Here is a 23632-nt window from a genome sequence, read left to right on the forward strand (position 1 = left end):
GTTTGTAGAGAAACAATAACAAGAGTTGCAGATTTCTTGGTCAAGTTACACAATATAAGATGTAGGATGCAAAAAGAAAAGGAGGTTTAGTAGATGTAGTGTTTTGGGTTTTACTTTTTCTTTGCTGGTCCCATAAACTGTTTGGCCTCAAGAACATTATTAAAAGCATTCATTCATCCTCTTCAACCAACTTTTTATCTTTTGAATTAGGAGTATTGTCTTTAGTAACAACCTTAACAAGATGAGCTGACCTAGGACCACAAGAGAAAACAACATGAGCCTCATCATGAATGGTATACTCTTTCCAGACTTCTTTATCATTCTCATTATCTTAAGTATGGATTATAGTAACTCCTCTGTTTTTAGTATCTTTCTGATCCATTTTCCTCACCTTTGATGACTCTAAGGAATTAGGGGAGAGGACCCAATAGTTGAGCACCCTAGCTTTGCACTTCTCAAAATCTTATGTGGAAATTTCAAATCACTCCCAATTTTTTACAATAGCTTACTTAGCAAGTCCCTTGCTTATAACTAAGGTTTCAGGGCCACACCATCAAATATGATGCCACATCAGCATGATTTTTGCCAAGGTGTCCAAAACAACCCAATAAAAAGGTCAGACCAATGGTCGTACATAAGTGGCCCCATGCTTATGCAGTTGATGTGGCATCACAAGATTGATTGCTTTTTACAACTAAAGGCACATTTCATTCATTTATAAGTATTAAAGTTGCAACTATTGTTGCAATGTTGTAAAAAAATTGAACATTAAATTAACAAATATAGATATTAAATCAACAATGCTATGACAACAATTGAAACGCTCCTCCATCCTCTCCTCTCAACAGCCAATCACAACAGTTGACACCCTAGAAGTGAAATTGAAAAGATTAAGCTAAAGCATCGGTGCTTCTTAGAGCGTTCCTTTGCTAGCATTGGTATTTTGGAAAAATGGGGGGAGCAGCTGCGCAGGCTATGCCTTGCGTTTTGGCTTTTAAACCTGTATTCTTCTCAGTTCGTCGGCGTCCTCCTCTTAGAACCCCACTCTCGTACGATGCAAATGCAGAGTCTGACTCTATCTCTCTCTCATACAGCAATAGCTCCTTTTTGGGCCAGGCCCAGCCCCTGCAATTGCACGAAAGTGGCAGCACTAGCTTTGGAACGGTTTTTCGTTATCCCACCATTACTGCTGCTATCAAAAGATTTAATGATAAGTCACTGGACGGCGTAATACAGAATCAGAAGAGGCTTAAATTGGTCACCAAACTCCAGCAAATCCTCCTCAAACAGCCAGACCAAAAGATTTCTTTGAGAGAGCTGGCAAAGTATAGAAAATCTCTTGGCCTTGAGGGTCGAAGAAGAGTGATGCCCATTCTCAGAAAATACCCTGCCTGTTTTCAAATTTACAAAGATGAAACTTTCTCAATGTGTTGCAGATTGACCCCGCAGGCATACCACCTACATTTGGAAGAATTGCAGATCAAAATCGAAATAGAACACCACCTCGTTCAAAATCTTAGAAAGCTTCTCATGATGTCTGCATCCAAGAGGGTATTGCTAGGAAAAATTGGCTACATATCTGTTGACATGGGTCTTCCGATGGATTTTGGAAGCAATCTGTGCAGAAGGTATCCTCAGTTTTTAAGAGTGATTGAAACAGATCATGGTCGTGCTTTGGAGTTAATTTCATGGGACCTTAGTCTTGCAGTATCTGCTGCAGAGAAGAAGGCGGAGGAACAAGTTACCAATGCTCACCGTGATCTCATCCTTGACCGGCCTCGGAAATTCAGGAAGATAGATCTTCCTAGGGGATACAATTTGTCCCGGAATAACAGGGACTTTATACTTCAATTCCAGGAAATGCCATTCATTTCTCCTTATTCTGATCCCAATACTTTCGAGCCTTCTTCAATGGAAGCAGAAAAACATGCCTGTGCTGTGGTTCATGAGCTGCTGAGCCTAACCGTGGAGAAAAAATTGCTTCTTGACCATCTTAGCCTCTTCAAGTATGACTTCAAGTTTTCTTGCAAGCTGAGGGCAATGCTTTTGCGCCATCCTGAGCTTTTCTATGTGTCGTTCAAGGGGCATAGAGATTCTGTGTTCCTCAGAGAGGCTTACATGGGCTCCGAATTGCTGGACAAGGGTCCCCCTTTACTGGTTCAGGAAAAATTCCATGCATTGATGTTGAAAGGCAGTAGGCAGGCAGCTAAGATGTTGCAGTTTTCAAATGAAGTAGATGGGAATGGTGAATCCTCCTTGGATGAAAAGGTTAGGAATTTTGAATCAGATGTTGAAGATGAGAGTGGCTATGATCAATTTGAACAGGGTGGCAATGAATGGAGTCATTCTCAGGAGGAAGGAAACGAAGGGGTAAGGCTTGAACCCAAACCAGAGTTTCCAGGGGTGGTGAAATTGTTTGAAGCCTCCACAGAGAAAGACCTCGCAATAGAGTGTTGGTGATTTACCAAATTGATTGTTTGCATCAAATTTCAGGTTCTTTTAGTTGCACCCTCTTTCCTCCATGGCTATGGGTCAATGGATTACATTTATGCTTGCATAAAAGGCTATAGTTTAAAGGTTTGAGGATCTTAACTGACAAAAATCCATCTGTAGTTTGTTTATTTTACTTCTCTTAGAGACCAATTCCCTACATCGTTGCTAAATACAATTAGAGGTCAGTATGTACAGGCAGTTAGATCTAATATGACTTGGCATTGTATCCTGGTATCCTCTTTATTGTGCGGAATGCATTGTCACGAGGGCACAGATGAGAGATACAATTTGATATCAGAGAACTTAGTTGTTGAGCTTGTTCATCTGTCCAATCATATACATCACAACGTCAACAGTGATGGCCACATGCCAGTTTTATCACAACCATTGCAGTGTTGGCCATGTTAACCTACAACAGTACCATCGTAGTTTTTATTAACATTAATAAATTGCTTTGTATTTCCAGGAAAAGATCTGAGTACATAAGAGGAAAATGAAAGCTGCGTGCATGCCAAAAACAAGTAGGGGCTGCAAGACACATAATATATCATTTTGGTCACAATCTTTGTATTTTGATGGTTGAGGATTAACCGCTACACTTCACAAGATTATGTTCATGTTCCGTCAAGGCCAATAGTTTTGATCTCCACCGTACTTTTCTCCAGTATGCTTGTCTCATAATTATTCGTACAAAGCAAAGAGGGCTGTTGCTTTTTCTGAATTCTCTCTATTCAATGCTCCAAATCAAACTGCATTCTTCTTATCTATGGTATAATTCAACTATGAGTTTCCAATCCCTGGAAGTGGAAGTAGTAGAAGAACTGCCTAGCCCATGCATCATCTGGTAGAACCTGAACGAGGAGAAGCTGCCTCGGCCAGGTAGACAAAACACATCCAGAAATGGTTTGTTGGTTGGATCGATATCATATTTTTATTTCCCTATTTAGATGGATTCTATCTATGCCCCTCAGGTTAATCAAGAATTGAGGAGAGTTGGTATGAGACGGATGTAAACAACCCTAACTGCCTTTCTGGATAAAGGAGTTTCGAAAGAGCCTTACAGTTGAGTGTCTACCCTTCTTGTGCCCTCATCTGAACGAAGTGAAATGAGTCATTTCTAGACTAGATTCTGGATAGCCGCCATCCAGATAGCTGAATTGGCTAAATATGAATCGATCATGATATAGGGCAGCAAGGCAATTGAGGCAGATAATAGGGCCCCTATACCTCTGCGGGTGTTGTGCTGAGTCTACTGGCATGGGATACAGATCGGGGACTGATAGTGAAACTGTATTAACTGGAATCGAGACTGATGAATCGATTGGTTCAACTCAGTGGACTGAATAAACAACTGGATCCTTAGGAATTGGAACCACATGGGTTTTCTTCAGCTGGGGATGGATGGGTTGGGTTGTCTGCTGATATTTCTTCCAATCATAGTTAGGATCCTCTAGTCACTTTTCATTGTATCTACGGTCTTCCACTTCCAAGATCTCAAATGTATCAATTATGACCTGCCTAACCTTTGCCTCTCTATCTTACATTTCCACCCTCTAGTAGGTGACTCGACTATTATGACTATTATCAATGGTGATTTGCCTATCATTTTCTTTATTTTCCATTCCTAAACCTCTAGTAGGTGCAATCTTGGGATTAGATCGTGTTCTTTCATCCCCCTCCTTATCATCTCTATCTGCTCCGACTTCCACTTGGGAAAAGGAAAGGATCTATCCTACATTTTTTGGAGAGGAACAGCCAGAATGGCCATATCCAATTCCAAGCAGAACTTACGTCTAAGTCAGATGTTTTTTAAGATTGACCTTCTTAATTGTGTGCTAAGAGTACACTAAATAGGTGCCTAAAACCCTACTATTTATTTAAATGCTTATTCACCCCAAAACACTATTTGTCAGACTTATACATCTGCATTGAACTTGTTGATAGCATCAGCTGATATGGTTTAACGCTTATTGCTCGAACTTTAAAAACAAATCTGCTCTGTCCATCTCTCATAGGCTGTTTGTAAAGTAACAATCTTCTATCTTCCTAACTCTTAAATATCAGCAGAGTAATCCCATGGAAGCAAGTGGATTGCTACTCCTTTCCAGCTTTTGAGAGTCAACTTCCAATTGTATCTGCCAATGGAAAAATGCCTAAATACCAACGTATATGGTCTTTTAAGATAAATGTTGTATATGTTTATCCAGGTTCTTTGGCTCCATTACCACCACCATAGCATGTCCATACTGAAGTCTCCACAAGTTGCTGGGGATGGGACAAGCTTTTGCTTCCCTTTACATTTTGACTGATCAGCTAACTCTTTGATAGAGAAGGGAAAGGTTACCGTCCCTCCTCAACTACACTTGAAATCAGATGTGTGTTAAAATATCTGAAATGTGAAGGTATGAAATCTTGTGTAATATTCCCTAATAAATTCCTAGTCTAAGTCTAGACTAGACTAGCATATTAATTCTTTTATATTAGTTTTCAATTTACTAATATAAATTAATTAATAAATGATTTTTGTAATATTAATTACTTTATATTAATTGTCCATTTGTTAATATAAATTAATTAATTCCTAAAATATTCGATAGTTTATCGATAGTTCTAAATAATGGTAATGGATTTATCAGTTGGTTGGATTCAATTCTATTCGGTTCGGAAACAGGTTTCTTCGAACTACCTTTTGGGTTGGATTTAGGGAGGTCTTTCGCGGGAGGTTGACAGACTGGAGATTTGGGACGATATCTGCAAATAGAAGCTTGCGTGTAAGGATACACGTATAGTCTAATTTGCCTTTTGTTAGTTGGACGACTGGCCTAGTGGTCCGTATGATTTCATCCTTGACTGGAGCGGAATTAATATTCACTGAAGCAACGTATGCTATTTCTGGGAAGAATGACTCCTGTGCGTTGTGGTGCGGGTATGTGCATTGGTCTACACCACGGTTTATAATACCGTCGAAGGTCTAGGTTTATGAACCGAACTTGGCACTCAACACAACCTGTGTGTCCTAACCCGATATCAGGAATATAGCATGTTAAAATTGAAGTTTGATCTGAACTAGTAATGCCGTGAAGTGACTTGGAGGCTGCAGTCATCGTGTGGAGGTTCTGGAAAGTGCTAGCAGATGCAGTTCCCTCACCAGGTAATCTGTCAGCAACTGTGGGTGTTCCCCTCTGTCATGTTCGTGGAAGAATATATGACGCCCCTGTTGTCGAGTTCTGCAACAAGTTTTGGCACCAACATCTAATCTATAATTGGCAACCACGGTTTATTTACCAGGTGCACCATGAACCTTTCAATTAACTGTTCGAATGCTTAATTTAAATGTACAAATTCGTAATGTGCAATAAGTATAAAGACAATGTATGCCAACCGTGAAATTAATACTGAATTAAACCTTATGAACCGATCAATTTGAATTTACAGAACTGTGAAATATTGATGTCTGAGTTCCAGTGAAATAATATTAAATTTTTTCTTCCAAGCACATCCTTACATACTCCGAGAACTTCATTTATCAGCAAACACATTAGTTGAGGATTTTTGCAGTGGTATCAAAGCTTTTGAATCTTGCCAGCCTGTAGGGTGTTTTTGAGTTGAAAATTCATGAAAATTCTATGTGTAGTTGAGTATGCACCAGGGAAATTATAATTTTCGGAATACTAGGGTCCGACAAAACAGAGATCAAAACTTTCCTTTAGTACAAAGTAGCTCTTCTATTCAGTTTGAAATTGAGGACAGCCATACTGCAACAGACGAAGAGATTATTTTTGAAACAAACAATATAGGGGAACCTGAAAACAATGGGGATCTCATAGCAGCTTTAATCAGAAGTCAACAAGATATGCAGGACAATGTCAACAGAATGACTAATTTAATGACCCAATTTATGGCACAAAATATTAATCCACATCAAAATAATGGTGGAAATAATCAACATCAAAATGCTGGGGTAAATAATGGGGGTAGAGATGAGCATTCTGTTAATAATAATCAGCTGGAAAGAACAGGAATAGCCAGACCCTTTATGCCAACTTTCACTTCTAGGAATGTGCAACCAGAAAATGAACCGACAATTAGAGAATTACAGGATGAGATACACCATGATTGGTTATTATCAGGGGATGATTTTAGATCAACAATGACATTTAGAGAATACTTGGATGTCAAAATGAAACATAGGCCAAGAGGACAACGAGGAAATAACAGTGAATTACAGAGGAAAATTGGTAAGATGTCTATACCTTACTTTGATGGGTCAGGGAAAACCACAGCCAGGGCTTGGGTGCAAAAACTTGACACCTGTTTTCAATTAAATCCTATGTTGGAAGATGAAGCAATCAAATATGCAACATTACATCTTGATGGTGTAGCACATGAATGGTGGCACCATGGGCAAGTAACTTTGGGTCATAATCAGATTATTACATATGTTGAATTCACTGAGAAACTTATTGACAGATTTGATTCTAAAGATCTTGAACTTCATCTAAAAGATTTAACTCAGCTTGAGCAAACTGGAACTGTTGAGCAATACATTTCTGAATTTGAAAAGTTGGCAGTGTTAGTAACTGAAATTTTAGAGAGACACAAAATTGTTATATTCATAGATGGATTGTCTGATTCACTCAAAGGATGGGTTAAATCCTTAAATCCTCCTACTTTATAGACAACTATTAAAAGAGCAAGGGAATTGGAACCTTCTTCAAAAGGGAAAACTTTTAATAAAGGACCACCACTTAAGGTAGATAAAAACAAACAACCCTTTAACAAGGAAAATTTTCCTAATAATAGGTTAGATAAAGAAGAAAGGGAAGAACTCAGAAGAAGAAAACTATGTTTCAGCTGTAGAGAATCATGGCAGCCAGGACATAGATGTCTGGGAAAGGGGAAAATTCATTACATTGAGGTTATGTCAGATAGTGATGATGAAGAAAATGTTGAACCTAACATAGAACTTGCATCAAAGAACACAGACTCAGATACAGTAAAACATGGTGAAGGGTTAATAGCATCTATGACAGGAACACCACATTATAATATTTTCAGAGTTAGAGGAGTTTTGAATTGGCAGCGAGTGGTTGTTATGCTTGATAGTGGTTCTACTCGTAATTTTATAGATGCAGCTCTGGTAGAAAAGCGTGGTTTGCAAACTGAAAACCATGAAGGGTTTGATGTTAGAGTAGCAGGTGGAACTAATTTATCCAGTACTCATAAAGTGCCTAAATTGAGTATTACTCTTGGTAATTATACTGTTACTGATGATTTTTATGTGATTGATTTGGCTGACACTAATGTTGTTTTGGGTATTCAATGGATGGAAACATTAGATGAGCACACTCAGAGTTTTAAAAGATTGGAATTTTCTTTTAAAATTGATGATAAGAAAGTAGTACTTCGTGGAATGTCTAACGGTGGTCCCATAATCGTTAGTGCTAAAAGAATGGAGGCTATATTCAGACATGGAGATGTGGCATGGTCAACACAATGTCTAATCTCTAACAATGTATCAAGATTTGAATCTAGATCTTATCAAGATGATTTGTTAAAAGTATTAGATTCACATCATTTGGTTTTCAGTGATATTCCTCCAGGAGTTGCACCTGATAGAGGATTTGAGCATACCATTGAATTAGAAGAAGGTGCCAAACCAGTTATCACAACTCCTTACAGACATCCTAAAACATTCAAGGATGAAATAGAAAAGGCAATTAAGGAATTGATGGATATGGGGCATATCAGGCCTAGTTCTAGCCCTTTTGTATCATCAGTAGTACTGGTCAAAAAGAAGGATGGAACACTTCGTATGTGTATTGATTACCGGGCTCTTAACAAGAAGACGATCAAAAGTAGGTATCCAATTCCTCGTATTGATGAGTTGTTAGATGAATTACATGGTGCTGCTTATTTTTCTAAAATTGATTTGAGGTCAGGATATCATCAGATTAAGTTAAGAGATCAAGATATTCATAAAACTGCTTTTCGCTGTCATTATGGTCATTATGAATTCTTGGTTATGCCATTTGGTTTAACAAATGCTCCGGCAACATTTGAGTCTTGTATGAATCATGTCTTTAGCAAACAATTGAGGAAATTTTTGCTAGTTTTCTTTGATGATATATTGATTTACAGTAAAACCTGGGAAGATCACTTGAAACACATCGATATAGTTCTTGGTATTATGGAATCTCAATCACTTTATGCAAAGGCTTCTAAATGTGAATTTGGAATGACAAAAATTTTGTATTTAGGGCATATGATCAGTGCTGCAGGTGCACAGGTTCATCAGGAAAAGATAAGAGCCATTTTGGATTGGCCACCACCACGGAATCTTACAGAGTTAAGAGGATTCTTTGGTTTATGCAGTTATTACAGGAGATTTGTCAGAGGCTCTTCACAGCTTGGGGCACCGTTGACAGATCTTACCAAAAAGGGGGCATTCCGATGGACTGAGGAAGCACAACAAGTTTTTGAGAAACTTAAAGAGGTGATGAGTTCTTGCCCAGTACTTGCACTTCCTGATTTTAATCAGCCTTTTGTGTTGGAATGTGATGCTTCTGGTGAGGGAATAGGAGCAATTTTAATGCAAAATAAATATCCGATAGCTTATGAAAGCAGGAAACTTAGTAACCTTGAGAGATTATATTCCATTTATGACAAGGAAATGTTGGCAATCATGCATGCAATGACAAAATTTAGACAATATTTGGTTGGTGGCAAATTTGTAGTAAGAATTGACCATAACAGTTTGAGATATTTCTTGGGACAAAAAGATTTAAATGACAGGCAACAGAAATGGATCAGTAAGATCCAAGCTTATGATTTTGAAATTGAATATGTGAAGGGTAAAAACAATGTTGTTGCAGATGCATTATCTAGGAAGCCTGAAATAAATGCATTATCTGTAGTAACAACTGATTGGAAATCTCTATTGCTGGTTGAATACTCTAAGGATTCTTTTGCATGTGATTTGCTAGATGGAAATGTACAGGATGATAAATATAAGGTTGTAAATGATGTTACCTATTACAAGGACAAAATTTACTTGGTTCCCGGTCCAAAGTTGAAAGAGAAAATCCTCCAATCAGTGCATGATATTCCTTTAGTAGGGCACCCCGGATACTTTAAAACTTATCGACAGATACGAGAACGGTTCACATGGAAAGGATTAAAAAATGATGTCCTTCGTTATGTCAAGGAATGCACCACTCGCCAGCAAAATAAAGTAGAGAATATGTATCCTGCAGGTTTATTACAGCCGCTGCCAATACCAGAACAGAAATGGGAAAGTATATCCATGGATTTCATCACAAGTTTACCGAGGTCCCAAGGTAAAGATTGTATTTTTGTTGTGGTTGATAGATTAACTAAATTTGCACACTTCTTTTCTATCACTACAAAATTTACAGCTGCTCAGATTGTAGGCCTATTCTTTCGAGACATATTCCGTTTACATGGATTACCGACGAATATAATCAGTGATCGAGATAGCAGATTTTTGAGTATATTTTGGGGGGAGCTTTTCAGATTGACAGGTACAGAGTTGAATCACAGTACCAGTTATCATCCACAAATTGATGGACAAACGGAAATAGTGAACAAATGGATAGAAGGTTACCTACGTAACTATGTAGCAGGACATCAAATTGCTTGGGTTCGTTGGTTGTATTTGGGTGAATATTGCTATAATACTACATTTCATATGTCAATTGGTATGACTCCTTTCAGGGCATTATATGGTTATGATGCACTCTCTTTCCTTGATCTTGCCTTTGATCAGAGTAATGTTCCCAAATCTCGTGATTTGCTTCAGGATTGTCAGGATATTTTGAAAGCACTTAAGGAGAATTTGCAATGTGCACAGAATCAACAGAAAATTTATGCTGATAAAAAGCGAGTCGAGCGAAATTTTGAAGTTGGTGAATTGGTATATCTCAGGTTACAACCCTACCGGCAATCATCTCTTAAGCGTAGTGGTGCTGAAAAATTAAAGCCTCGGTTTTATGGACCGTATCCGGTTGTTCGGAAAGTTGGCACAGTAGCATATGAACTTGATTTACCGGCAACTATCAAGATACACAATGTATTCCATGTATCTTGTCTCAAAAAGGCTTTGGGACAGTAAATGACTGTGTTAGAGGATTTACCCCCAATGAATGATGAAGGAAAATTGGAAATGATTCCTGAAGTGATTTTAGAGTCCCGGGACAGGCATTTGCGGAACAGGACTATCCGAGAATATCTAATTAAATGGAAGAATTTGCCCTTAGCTGATGCTACATGGGAAAATGAGCATATCCTCCAGAATTCTAATTTACAGTTGCTTGTGGGCAAGCAAGAAGAGGCAGGGGAGACTGTAATATTCCCTAATAAATTCCTAGTCTAAGTCTAGACTAGACTAACATATTAATTCTTTTATATTAGTTTTCAATTTACTAATATAAATTAATTAATAAATGATTTTTGTAATATTAATTACTTCATATTAATTGTCCATTTGTTAATATAAATAAATTAATTCCTAAAATATTTGATAGTTCTAAATAATGGTAATGGATTTATCGGTTGGTTGGATTCAGTTCTATTCGGTTCGGAAACAGGTTTCTTCGAACTACCTTTTGGGTTGGATTTAGGGAGGTCTTTCACGGGAGGTTGACAGACTAGAGATTTGGGACGATATTTGCAAATAGAAGCTTGCGTGTAAGGATACACGTATAGTCTAATTTGCCTTTCGTTAGTTGGAAGACTGGCCTAGTGGTCCGTATGATTTCATCCTTGACTGGAGAGGAATTAATATTCATTGAAGCAACGTATGCTATTTCTGGGAAGAATGACTCTTGTGCGTTGTGGTGCGTGTATGTGCATTGGTCTACACCACGGTTTATAATACCGTCGAAGGTCTAGGTTTATGAACTGAACTTGGCACTCAACACAACCCGTGTGTCCTAACCCGATATCGGGAATATAGCATGTTAAAATTGAAGTTTGATTTGAACTAGTAATGTCGTGAAGTGACTTGGAGGCTGTAGTCATCGTGTGGAGGTTCTGGAGAGTGCTACCAGATGCAGTTCCCTCACCAGGTAATCTGTTAGCAACTGTGGGTGTTCCCCTCTGTCATGTTCGTGGAAGAATATATGACGCCCCTGTTGTCGAGTTCTGCAACAAGTTTTGACACCAACATCTAATCTATAATTGGCAACCACGGTTTATTTACCAGGTGCACCATGAACCTTTCAATTAACTGTTTGAATGCTTAATTTAAATGTACAAATTCCTAATGTGCAATAAGTATAAAGACAATGTATTCCAACTATGAAATTAATACAGAATTAAACCTTATGAACTGATCAATTTGAAGTTACAAAACTGTGAAATATTGATGTCTGAGTTCCAATGAAATAATATTTAATTTTTTCTTCCAAGCACATCCTTACATACTCTAAGAACTTCATTTATCAGCAAACACATTAGTTGAGGATTTTTACATCTTGTACCAAAGAACTGATTTACTTCTGAGCAGCTGATTTGGATCTGTTTGGGACAGTTTGACCATTGGGGTCATGTCTTGAGTTCACCCTTGCTACAGAAGTTGATAGATGCTGCAAAAGTGGGTCTTTGCCGCTGAAGATTGCCTTGCTGATGAAGTTGACTAGTAGTTATTGACAAAGTCATGAAGTTGCTGCAGAAGTCACAAAGATGTCGATGAAGATGAATGTTGAAGTTGGGGGAAGTGGCCAATGGAGTGAGCATATGGCTGCAAAGTGGTCATGATGTTGTTGAAATGCATGATGACTTGGCAGAACATGCAATTTGGTCTTTGGGCAATAGATGATTGGACAAGGCTGATTGATTAGCTTATCCACGTGGCAGTGACAGGTGGCAAAAATGTCATGTCTTTGTGCGGGTAGATGGTAGGACAGTGATGTGCTGGCTGTGGCTATTCTGGATTTGTTTGTTTTTCATGATTGTGGATGGAAGACAGAATTATGGTGAATGGTTTTGATCTGAGCTGTTATAAATTGTGGGTGGATTCTAGGGTTGTCAATTATTCTAGGATTGCTACAAGTGGAAGGGCAGCTAGAGGTGGTTGATGGATGATTTATTGCTGGAAGGCAACCCTCCACCTTCTTCTAAGACCATTGAGTCTCTTATGTAGGCATAGAGAGGCGTAAGGGAGGGGATTGACTAGAGAGGGCTGGTGAGGTACGGGGTACCTATGTTGGTGTCCTGAGGGAGCGGAAGCCCTTAGAGGTTATCATAGGTCTTGTTGACAGGTGTTTTGTGACCACACCAACATAGAACAAAATACCAAGGTATCTTATCCTCTCTTGAGCAAAATCCTGTGTATGCTAAGATTGCGAAAGATCATACAGGTGACTCCAAGGTTCTTCTTTGTCAGGTCCTGATGTGTGGATAAGCTCAATGGTCATTGTGATATGCTGGTAACACAAAGGGACTTATATTTGGATCGTTCTTCAATTCTTCTGCAATGCTAGCTGGAACTTCTTCATCGGATATTGCAATCTCGTGATGCTTCTTCTTCGAACGAGCACAACTGAAATGAATTGAAATTAAAAGGGAAAGGGTTAGAAGGATCTAAATCTACTCCTAAGGACAATGATATCAATGGATAGTGCTCTAATGGACGAATTCCAAATAAACCAAGTTCTGCTTTGCCAAGATCAACTACAACTCCACAAGAACTAGTGCAATCTTCCAAGGGTATTGCAAAGAATTTTCATATTGTAACTAACACCATCATAACAAACAATGCACATTCAATGATTGAAGTTAAGCATCCACATAAAAGGCTCATGCTAACTTTACACTGCAACTTAGAATCAATAAGATGCAAAAAGTATGAACCATGGAAATTCATCAAATACCTTTGCATTCTCCATTAAAACCAAAGTACTTCATTTAACAATTGAGAAATTGGAAGAACACCATGCAACACGTTGAAATAAACATGAATCCACCATATCTTCAATGAAATCAAATTTTATTTCTCCAAGTCTTACAACAATGTCTTTTCCTTCTCCTACTCCACTTCTACTCTAAGGAGCAAGGGCTCTCTGCCTCTAATGAGCTAATTATGTAATGAATTACAAATGAGAAGGTAGGGCCTTTTATAGAGATCCTCCCACAAATGAACGACCAATTTTGATTTGAAATCAAGGGCCAAGATTACACAATGCGTCGAAAATGACCTATGTGGCACCAAATAGTGGGCCTGTCAATTACTAAGGCATCTCACCCACCATGCATTTAATGGCCTATCACTTCAAATGCGGCACCCACTATGCATTAAATAGCCCACCACTCCATTATGGATTTAATAGCTCATTGACCAAAATAGGGCGCCCACTATCCCTTTCCTTGGTGGCCAATGCAATGAATCTGGTCATAATTGCTGGGAGACATTTGATTGGCCAAAGAAGGTGACGGGGTGCCACCTCAGCATTTTGGACGCCATGTGGACCTGGTGACTCATCACTAGGAATATTCCATTTTGCATCATTTTGTGATCAAGGTTCTAACTTTGATTAACTTTTCTGAAATTATCTTTCCTTGAGCATTTTATTACTTCCTATTGTGACCTTTTCACACATCGCCCCATTGCAAACGAGGACCCCCTCTTTCCTGATTTCCGCATCTTGTTAGTTTAGGGTTTTGGTAGTAGACGACAATTTTGAACTTCCAATGTCCGAGTCTCGAATTTTGAAGTGTGATCATGCCTAATCGCTATTAGGGTTTTTGAATTTTGAATAGGATCAAGTGTGAATAAAATGTTAGATGTTTAGGTGATCCTAATTTTGTCCAAGTGTAGACTTTTTAGCGTGATTGAGTTTAATGTGTCGAAGTCGGTGATATTTTTGTGCCTAAGTGTTAAGAGGTCATTTAGGAGTTATTTTCTTGCTCCTAGGAGGTAATTCAAGTCAAATTTGCACTTTATCCTGATAGAATCCCTATTTTATCGCTTAGTTTTTGATAAATTTGGTTGTCCCAATGCGTAATGATGAAATTTGAAGTGTCCAAATGTTTTTGAGTGGAAAAATCATTGAATTCCCGATGAAAATCCATGTTTTAATGGTGTAAAGGTCAAAAATCTTGATGGGAGGTGCTTTCCCCCCCCACATTTCTGATGACCCATGGTTTTCCTCCACTCAAAATCTTGATGGGAGATGAATTTCCCACATTTTCGATGGACCTTGTTTTTCCCCCATTCAAGGTCCTGATGGAGGGCGATTTCCCACCAGGAGGCCAAAATTTTGACTGTGGGAAATTCTCCTGATGACCCACGTTTTTCCCCTAGAATGCAGATGACTTTGTTTCAGATGAAATTTCCTATCCTGATGCAGATCGATTTTCCCTAGGATAGTTTGTGATCGAATTTGATGGATTTTTATGCAGATGATTGTCCTGATGAATGGCGAATTTCCCCAAGTGTGAGTTTTGATGATTTTTGATCTGGAAAATTATCTAGATGGGATCGATTTTCCCCCAAGATGAATTTTTGGACTTAATGAATAAAATGGATTGATTTTTGGAGTCCCGATGAATGGCGATTTTCCCCCAGTGACATTTTTGACAAGATTGATGATTTTTTATGAGGAATTTTATCCCAATTGAGGTCGATTTTCCTCCAAAGGACAATTAAGGTGATTAATAATGATTTTTATCTGTATTTTTTTCCAGATATGGGGCGATTTTCCCCCAGGTGGCCAAATTTGGTAAAAGTGAATTAAATTCAATGTAAGTGGGCCCAAATTTAATTGTTTTTGCATTTGACAACGATTATTTAATTATCAAAAACAATTATTAATGATCTGCATTGATCATTTAATGATTATTACTTTTCTAGATGCAAATCGATTTTCCCAGGTAGGCTATATTAAAGGCAATGTCTTATCCCACATTGCTTGTGTGGTGAAACATCAAGGTGAAAACAAGAATAAATATGCTTGCCCAACATTAAAATATTATTATATTTGCTGATGTGATTGATTGAAGGAAGCTAAGTCACTGATTGAAGAGTTTTTTTCAGCTAGGCGATTTTGGTGAAGTGTCCATTGGACACCATTTGAGCTGGAGTTGCAAGTTAAAGGGCGATTTTTGCCCAGCTATACCCAGATGCTGCCATTAGAGGGAGGTTACAGCAAGTTTGGTGGCTGTTCATACCACATTGGGTGATTTGGTAGGGTGGTGCCATGATTGGGAGTGCTATATTTTGTTTAGTGGCTGATCACTCCATTTTGTGGGGTGATTTTATTGGTTTTGCTGAGTTTTGTTGATGCTAAGGGGCTGTTGTTGCACTTAATTCAGAGTTATACTCCATGGCTGGGCGCTATTGTGGGTGATTTTAATCACTGTTGTTGCTGATAGTTGACTGGAATGTGCATTCTCAGACCTGATTTTCATTTCCAGCCTTAGGCGATTTATTGGAAGGTCATTTTAGAGTGGTTTGGAGGCATTTTCTGAGTACACCATTGTTGGTGTGAAGTCTGGAACTCTATTTTCAGGTTGTCTTCAGACTTATTCTTCATTTCCAGCCACCTCTACACTTGGACAATCCTGCTTGTGCATCATTTTTATGACGTTTTTTGGGCATTTAGTGGAGCTTCCATTGTTGATCTAAGTCTGAAACTCCATTTTCAGATTTGTCTTCAGACTTAGATATTTGTTACTGACCCTTTGTTTGTGCCTTAGATCGGGATTGGAGCTCGGAAGGAGCAGTTGAAGATAGTTCAAGAGTAATTCTATCTGGATTCCCAGTTGTCCTTCTGATGGAAAGGGATCATAGACACAAACATGGAATTCCTAAATATGGAGCGGATGCAGCAAAGGATGTTCGGAGCAAAGAACCAAGTTCCTTCTCCTACCTATACAAATATCATGAAGAGTGGCATATATCACACCACAGGATTTCCTCATTCCATATAGTGCAATGAGCTTATTCTGGAATGTGCAAGACACTATGATCCACTTTCCAGGATGATTCGGACTCCCAAGGGGATAACCATTGCCTACTTGCTGAGGATGCAATTACTAAAGTGTTTGGAATTCCTCGCAGTGCAGATATGAAGGAAAGAACAAAGGATGAATATGAAGAAAAATACAAATTGAAGGCGGATGTGTGCAAAACAGTTGTGAACAAGGAGTGGATGATTGAGCCTAGGCCTCATCATTCCAAGGCTCCAAAGACCTTCATGTGTACAGATTTCAAGGAGGCATATAGTGACTTGATATTCCTACTGAACCGAGTGATGGGGATGCCGCAGGGTGCCTTGTTTGGAGGATGGATGTATTACTTTATCCAGGATTGTATAAGAGGAACAATGATCAATTGGGCGAAGATTATCGGTGACAATTTGGATTTTCAATTGAGGAATGTGGAGAAGACTAAGTCATTCAGCATGACTTCCTATCTTGTATACATACTTGCAAGATTTGTCACATACAAAGGACTCGTGCAAGGGTGAAGTCGGGAATGGATCAGGACAATATAGAAGCTATGAATGTTATCCACAACTTGATATGCATAAAATTGATGACTATAGGAGGGTGAACGATGCTTTCACCATGTATATTACAAGGATGTTGCAAGGCAGAATCCACAAGAGGTTGTCTAAGGCAGTGTTGTGACCTTTTTCACACATTGCCCCATTGAAGATGGGGACCCTCTCCTTTCCTGCTTTCTAGGGTTTTTGTTAGTGCCCATGACCTTCCACTTTATTTCTGCTCGGTTCCGTCAAGTTTTGAACGGTTGGAGTCCTAAAGATTGAAAGTTAGTTTGTACAAGCCAAGTGATAACAGAGTCCGGATACCGTCAAAGTGCCCAGAAAGGCCAAAGGATGAAGAACGCAATTGATTTGAACAAATTTGAACAACTTTAGAAAGTTTGCTTCTTTGCTTTTTTCCTATTTTTTAGGAAGTTTCGTTTTTGGCATTTTTAGCCCAATCCTCGGTGTGGCTATTTTTAGAAAGTTTTTCCTATTTTTTAGGGATGCCTGCTTTTTGCTTTTTCGAAGTGGGGACCTAGGGTTTGCACTGGTACCACTGACCTGCTTTGATCGCGATCGAGAATTTCCAAGTTTTGACCTAAAAAGATAAGTTCCTACATTTTAGGGGTCATGATGCTTCAGATGGTTTGCCTGAGTATGGATTTCATCTAGGAGCTACATGCTACGACGACATCGTCATTGTAGCATGAAGATGATGAGCAGCCAAGATCTCCCACTATTCAGTTGGAAGTCAGTTTGGACAATAATGTTTATGATTTAACCAAGGATAACGATGATGATGATGATGATGATGATGATGTTATATCCGCATTACGGGGACTTGATCGGGAAATGTGTCTTGATGACGGTATGGAAATGTCCACCATTCCCGATTGGTTGCTGCAAAGCATGGAGAAAACTAAGAAGATAGTGGAAACACAAATTATTGATGATATTGATGACTACTTAGCCAGGAGTAATAAGGAGAAAGCACCTAAGAAGGCTAAGATACTTTCCAATATAGCTAGAGATGAGATAGGAATGTAGATTGCACAGGTGGCTATCCCGATTGATGATGTGACTAATGATGTGGCTACTCCTATGGATTTCCAGATCACTTCGGTTGCCCTTGGATGGACTACAAAAGAGCAAGAGTCTTAGGAACTCGGTGATACAATCAAGGTAATCAATGCAAGGTTGGATAGGGAGATATAGAAGAAAAACATGTATAAGGAAGAGAATATCAAGCTTAAGGAGTTTATTGCAGGGATGAGACGTGAAGATCCCACCTTTGTCTCGCCTATTGCTGTTGACCGTGGACTTCTTTTTGATCACGAGGCAGCGAGGAATACGCATGCAGAGTTTGGTAAATGGATTGAAGATGTAACGAAGTAGGCAGATGATTTCCTTACTCGGTTTGTCCAAGCATTTGATAGGACGTCAATGCTTGCATTCAGGATGCAATATTTGGAAGGAGTTTGGGATGAATTCCAACCTATACAGGAGAGGACCATTCCCCGCCTCAGAGCATTGAAGAAAGTTCCTATGTCCACATTGGTTCAGGAGAAAGTTGTGCATGAGGGAGATAGATATGATTTCCATAGTTGGTATTGTGCATTGACTATGCAGAAATCTACTTATGAGCATGCATGGAAAAATTGTATGGAGATGGAAGGATTAATTCAAGAGATTCAATCCAAAATCCTTTCATCCATTGAAGAATTGTTAGGAATAGATGTTAGTGCTTCTGGTGGTCTACACTTGAAGAATTGAGAGATAAGATGAAGTTCATGTACTTCAACCAGTTGGATTATTTGAAGAAGAATCAGATTGATAATTTGGTTTCCTTGCTGATCCATGTCTATAGTTCGCAGAAGCTTATGCCAGATTGGGAGAATAGTTTGGATGCTTGTCTGATGCGTTGGATGTGATAGATGCTCAACAGGAGGCTTTGCCCAGCATTACCATGGAGGAGTTAGATTCAATATTGGCTAGATTCTTGGAATATGCTGTGAGAGAGAGGGATGCAGGTGGAAATCTTCTAGAAGATTCCTTATTTGATGATTAGGCATTATTGTATTGGATCACATGTTGGTGATTCCTTTTTTGATGTAAACCCTAATTAGGGCAACTTTAGGGCTGTGTTGGCATGACCTTGGCCCTTGATTTAAAATGAATCTTGGCCATTCATTTCATTTGAGACCTTATATATACCCCATTGCCTCTCATTTGTAAGGGAGAGATTTTTGAGAATTGTTGTCTACATGCTGCAGATTTGAATATAAGTCATTGTTCATTGATGGTGATTTTTGTTTAAGTGTTGTATGCATTTGTGGTTGTCATTGCCTCCAAGTTAGATTAGAATTTGTTTCAAGTATTTAGATTGAATGAATGAATTTGTTGAATGCATTTGTGTGGAATCCATTTAATCCATACCACTAGCCTCTTGCTGATTGTAAGTGTGCCTTGCGTGGTCAACTGAAATTTTGTATGAACTTAACTTAAATTATTATACGTCCATTGTTATGCATTGTCTTAATGGTATCAATGTTTGATGGTAATGATTTGAACATCTATGAAATATACCTTAGATGATTGCACTAAGCTTGTGTCAAATTGTTCGTTTGATGGTGAGACCTTGCCTAGTAGGATTCCATTGAATCATTCACCCTTTTCTTGCATTCTAGGTTTTAGATTAGAAATTCCTAAACCCTATTTCCTTTTGTCCTTTTTTAAAAATCCTTGTTAGATTAGAATCAAGAACTTCATTACAAAATCTTAAGTCATTGGCATAACCTATTCCAATTCCAAACTCATGAAAATAAATCCCCAAATTGAACAATTACGTAAGTCCCCAAGTGAAAACAACATTATTACATCGAGCCATTGAGTTACCCACATGTCAAGAACTAACCGTAGAAACCTTGGAATCGTCTTAGTTGATCAGATATTTAGCATTTGAGGTGATTTTATTCAAGAGGTAAAATACTTTGGTATCTTATTTTGTGTTCGTATGTCCATAAAACACACATCAGCACTTCCATGTACTTGCTTGGGAATTCACCTTCTTAGAATATCTTTCCTTGTTAGTGATTCTGTCATTCTTGAAGCCTTTCATACTTGAATTGGATCTCAGGAGCTTTGAATGTCTTCCTTGAACGTTTGGAATTGGAATTCTTCCTCCTTGCTCTTTCCTGACCAGGATCTTGGACTTCCGGAGGAAATTCAAGATAGTCGTAAATTCTTCTCATCTGTACTTGCTTGAATCTTGAGGTCTTTCAACTAGCATTCTCTAGAACTGGAATTCCTCCTCCATGAACTTCTTGAGACTGGATTTCTTCTTGAACTTGGATGTCATAATCTGGATCTGCTCATCTTGGACCTCCATGCCTCTCGACGTCTTGATGTTGTCTTTGGATTGGATAGATGAATTCTTGATGTTTTATCATTTTCTGGCATTTTACAGATGGGTGTATTTGGAGCTTGGAGAAGGAATTTCTCCATACTTAGTCAATTTTTTTTTGAGTTTCCATTTCTGAGGGATCCTTGAGCGCATATCAATCCTAAAGGAGGATTTGCAACACAGAGCAAAATTTATCACTTCTTCCCTTCCTGGAGATAGGCGCATTTGGAGCCAGGGGAAGGAATTTTCCTTGGTGAAATTTCATCCATCCTTGCCATCATGAAGTTGGGCGCATTTGGGAGGTCTTGAAGGATTTTCCATACCTTAGTAAAAATTTCAAATTTCCATGGCCTAAGTAATGCTTGGGTGCGTTCTAGACTTGAAGGAGGAATTCTTTGATAATTAACCATTTTTTCACTTTCCAAGAATTTTGTCCCGCTGGAAGAAATTTCCAACACTTAGCCAATTTTACATGATTTCCAAGAATTTTGTCTTGAAAGAAGGAATTTTGGTCATGAGGAAAAAATCCTCAGCTAGGATTTTGCGCCCTAAGAGCCTACCTAGGTGCATTTTGGAGGTGAAGGAGGAATTTTTTGTTTCTGGAAAAATGCTCCACTGCTAGTGATTTGCACTCTCCTTCTACACCTGGGCGCATTTTGGAGGTGGAGGAATTTCCTCCCGAAGGGAAAATCCTCCTTGCGTTGGGATATGCACCCAAGGAGGGAGGATGGGCACATTTGAGGGGTCATGGAGGAATTTTCAAGTTTTGGAAATTTCCTCCACTTCATGAGGATTGCACCCACTCTACTGGATCCTATGCATTTCGAGTGAGGTGAAGGATTTTTTAGACTTTGGAAGATTCCTCCTTTTCTTGGGAACTGCACCCAAGAATAGATTTTCCATGCCTTGCCATTTCGATAAGGATTTCCAAACTTAGCCAAAATTTTGATCACCTACCTACAATTCAACTTTTCCGGATTTAGAACTGGATATTCAGGAAAATTTTGCTGTTAATGCTTTGCTAGTTGCCAGAGCTAGACTTTCCAAAAATAGACTTACTAAAAATAGCAAGTTCTTCCAAACACCAAATTAGGGCAGACCGGAACACAGTGACACTAAAAATAGACAATGCTAAAAATAGCAAGTTTGTTTAAACACAAAATTAGGCCAATCCGGGCCGCAGTGAAACTTACTAAAAATAGTAAGTCCTTAGAATTTGCTCAAATTTCACAGGTAGCTTCCTTGAAGGGTTCTCATTTCAATGCTTTGTTCAGATTTCACAAAACCTTAGGCTACTGAGTCCATTTCTAAGTCTGAAGGATAAAAATCCTAAAATATTTAATAGAAATACATGCTTCTAGACAGCCAAAATTTGGTTGTTTCTCTTTCATTTCTTCATATCAATTCTCAAGGTTATCTCGACACTTAGCCAAATATCCATCATTCCATCCCTCTGCACGTGCATTCTTTGTTCTATCATTGCAATCTCTTCCTTGGATGATGATATCCTCCACTCAACGATGTCCTCCTCTCAGCATCCAAAGTCCTGCTCCCTGCAATGTACTTGAAAAAGACAAGGACACGTTGTGAAGTACAAGTATCAATCAAGTTTATAGTTAGCAAAATGTAAAGTTCGAAGGATAAAGCAGTAAGCACAATGCATTTCTCAATACATCAAAATCCTAATTCTCGACTTGATGACAATATTAAGACTGTATATTCCTTAAGAATCCATTCCCTACGTAGTCATTTTATTTCTTTCAAAGATCAAAATCCAAACCGACAAGACCTTACAACTCATTCCTTACGGTCGAGAGATGACATTGACCACAAAAGACTTGGTTTATTCAGCAAAAAGAGGGGGTCCCCATTTGCAATGGGGCGGTGTGTGAAAACGTCACAACAGGTCTCTCAAATTGGAGAGCCCCTTAGATGTTCTTGTTTGTTGGTGGAGGTCAAAGATGGACTTTGAGAGTGTTAGGTGCAGAGTGGTTTCATGCATTAGTTGATCAACTTGCATGCTGGTTGGTGGAGTGTTAGAGCTAGCAGATGTTGTGTGGCTGAAGAAGCCATTTGAAACCTAACTGACTGGAGAGTTAAGCTAGTTGGTTGAGGTAAAGGGTGTTCCAGACATCTAGATTCAGCATGTGTTGCATGGCAAACTAGTGGGGTTGTGTTGATGTGTCTTTTGTACACGACCAAACACAGAATAAAAAACCTAAAGGTATCTTATCCTCTCTTGAATAAAGCTTCCTCGAATGCTGAAGATTTCACAGAAGGATCAATCAGAGCAGCTCCAAGGTTCTGATATGTAGGTTTTCTACTTGTGGATAAGCACCAGTGGTCGTTGTGTTTGCTGTTTTATCAAGGGGCCTTACGTACTTTCTAAGAAAGCTAGTTCTTGCAATTACTTTTCAATGAGGAAACTAGATTTTCCTAATACTAACTGATGTTTCAAAAAAGGGCAAAAGATAGGGGATTCGAGAGGGTTATATTAAACTAGGCCTAAAAATGACTAAATGGAGAGTGATCTTGGTGAAACTCTACCAGTCTCAATATTGCCAAAGAACAACAACTCTATTGGAATCGGTGCGATCTTCTAAGGGAAGTCAATGATTTTCGAATCATTAATAGAAATGGATACTATCAAAAAGATACATATCAATATCTCAAATAATGATTGAACTCTTAAACTTTTTTCAATAGCTCCAGTTGACCACATAAGGCTCGCTTACAATCAGTAAGGGGCTAGTGGTTTGGACTACGAGTTTTACCAAAAGATCAAACACAACATTTGTCGCTCAATCTAATCCTAAAATCTAGGTACTATCTCCACTAAGAGTGATTCAAGAAGATAAACAACCATGTAAAAAGCCACAAAGATTGCAATAAAACACCATAACTTCAATATTTCATTGATCTCATAGCAAAATATAACAACAATTGTTCAACTTTCTCTCTTCACTACTTTTATCTCTGCTGCTAACAATCTTATTCTTCTTCTCTTTTTTTTCTAACTCCTTAAAATGAATTGAGTGAGGGCTTATATAGCAATCTCAAATACAATGAACGGCCTGGATCTAAAGAAGATCAAAGGCTGAGATTTTGACACCTAAACCCTAATCAGGGTTTGTTACAAAAATGACCTTATTTAAATAAGTATTATCACTCCATAGCTAATATAAATTGGCACAAATAACGAGGAAACATAGCCCAATAGGAA

General features: G+C 38.5%; 1 protein-coding gene across 3 annotated transcripts in view; it reads left to right on the forward strand.

Moving 5' to 3' along the window:
* Positions 1-927: 927 nt before the first annotated feature.
* The window catches only part of LOC131065718 (protein WHAT'S THIS FACTOR 1 homolog, chloroplastic), a 59571-nt gene continuing 36866 nt past the window's right edge, over positions 928-23632 (forward strand). For 2 of the 3 annotated variants that reach the window (XM_058000315.2, XM_059209279.1), the window contains exon 1: positions 928-2493. In XM_058000315.2, coding sequence (XP_057856298.2) covers positions 952-2460 — 1509 coding nt within the window. In that variant the 5' untranslated portion in view covers positions 928-951 and the 3' untranslated portion in view covers positions 2461-2493. The remainder of the gene's footprint in view (positions 2494-23632) is intronic. The other variant, XM_058000316.2, reaches the window with a different exon arrangement.

The sequence above is a fragment of the Cryptomeria japonica genome, chromosome 7 (assembly GCF_030272615.1).
Source record: "Cryptomeria japonica chromosome 7, Sugi_1.0, whole genome shotgun sequence".
Lineage (NCBI taxonomy): Eukaryota > Viridiplantae > Streptophyta > Pinopsida > Cupressales > Cupressaceae > Cryptomeria > Cryptomeria japonica.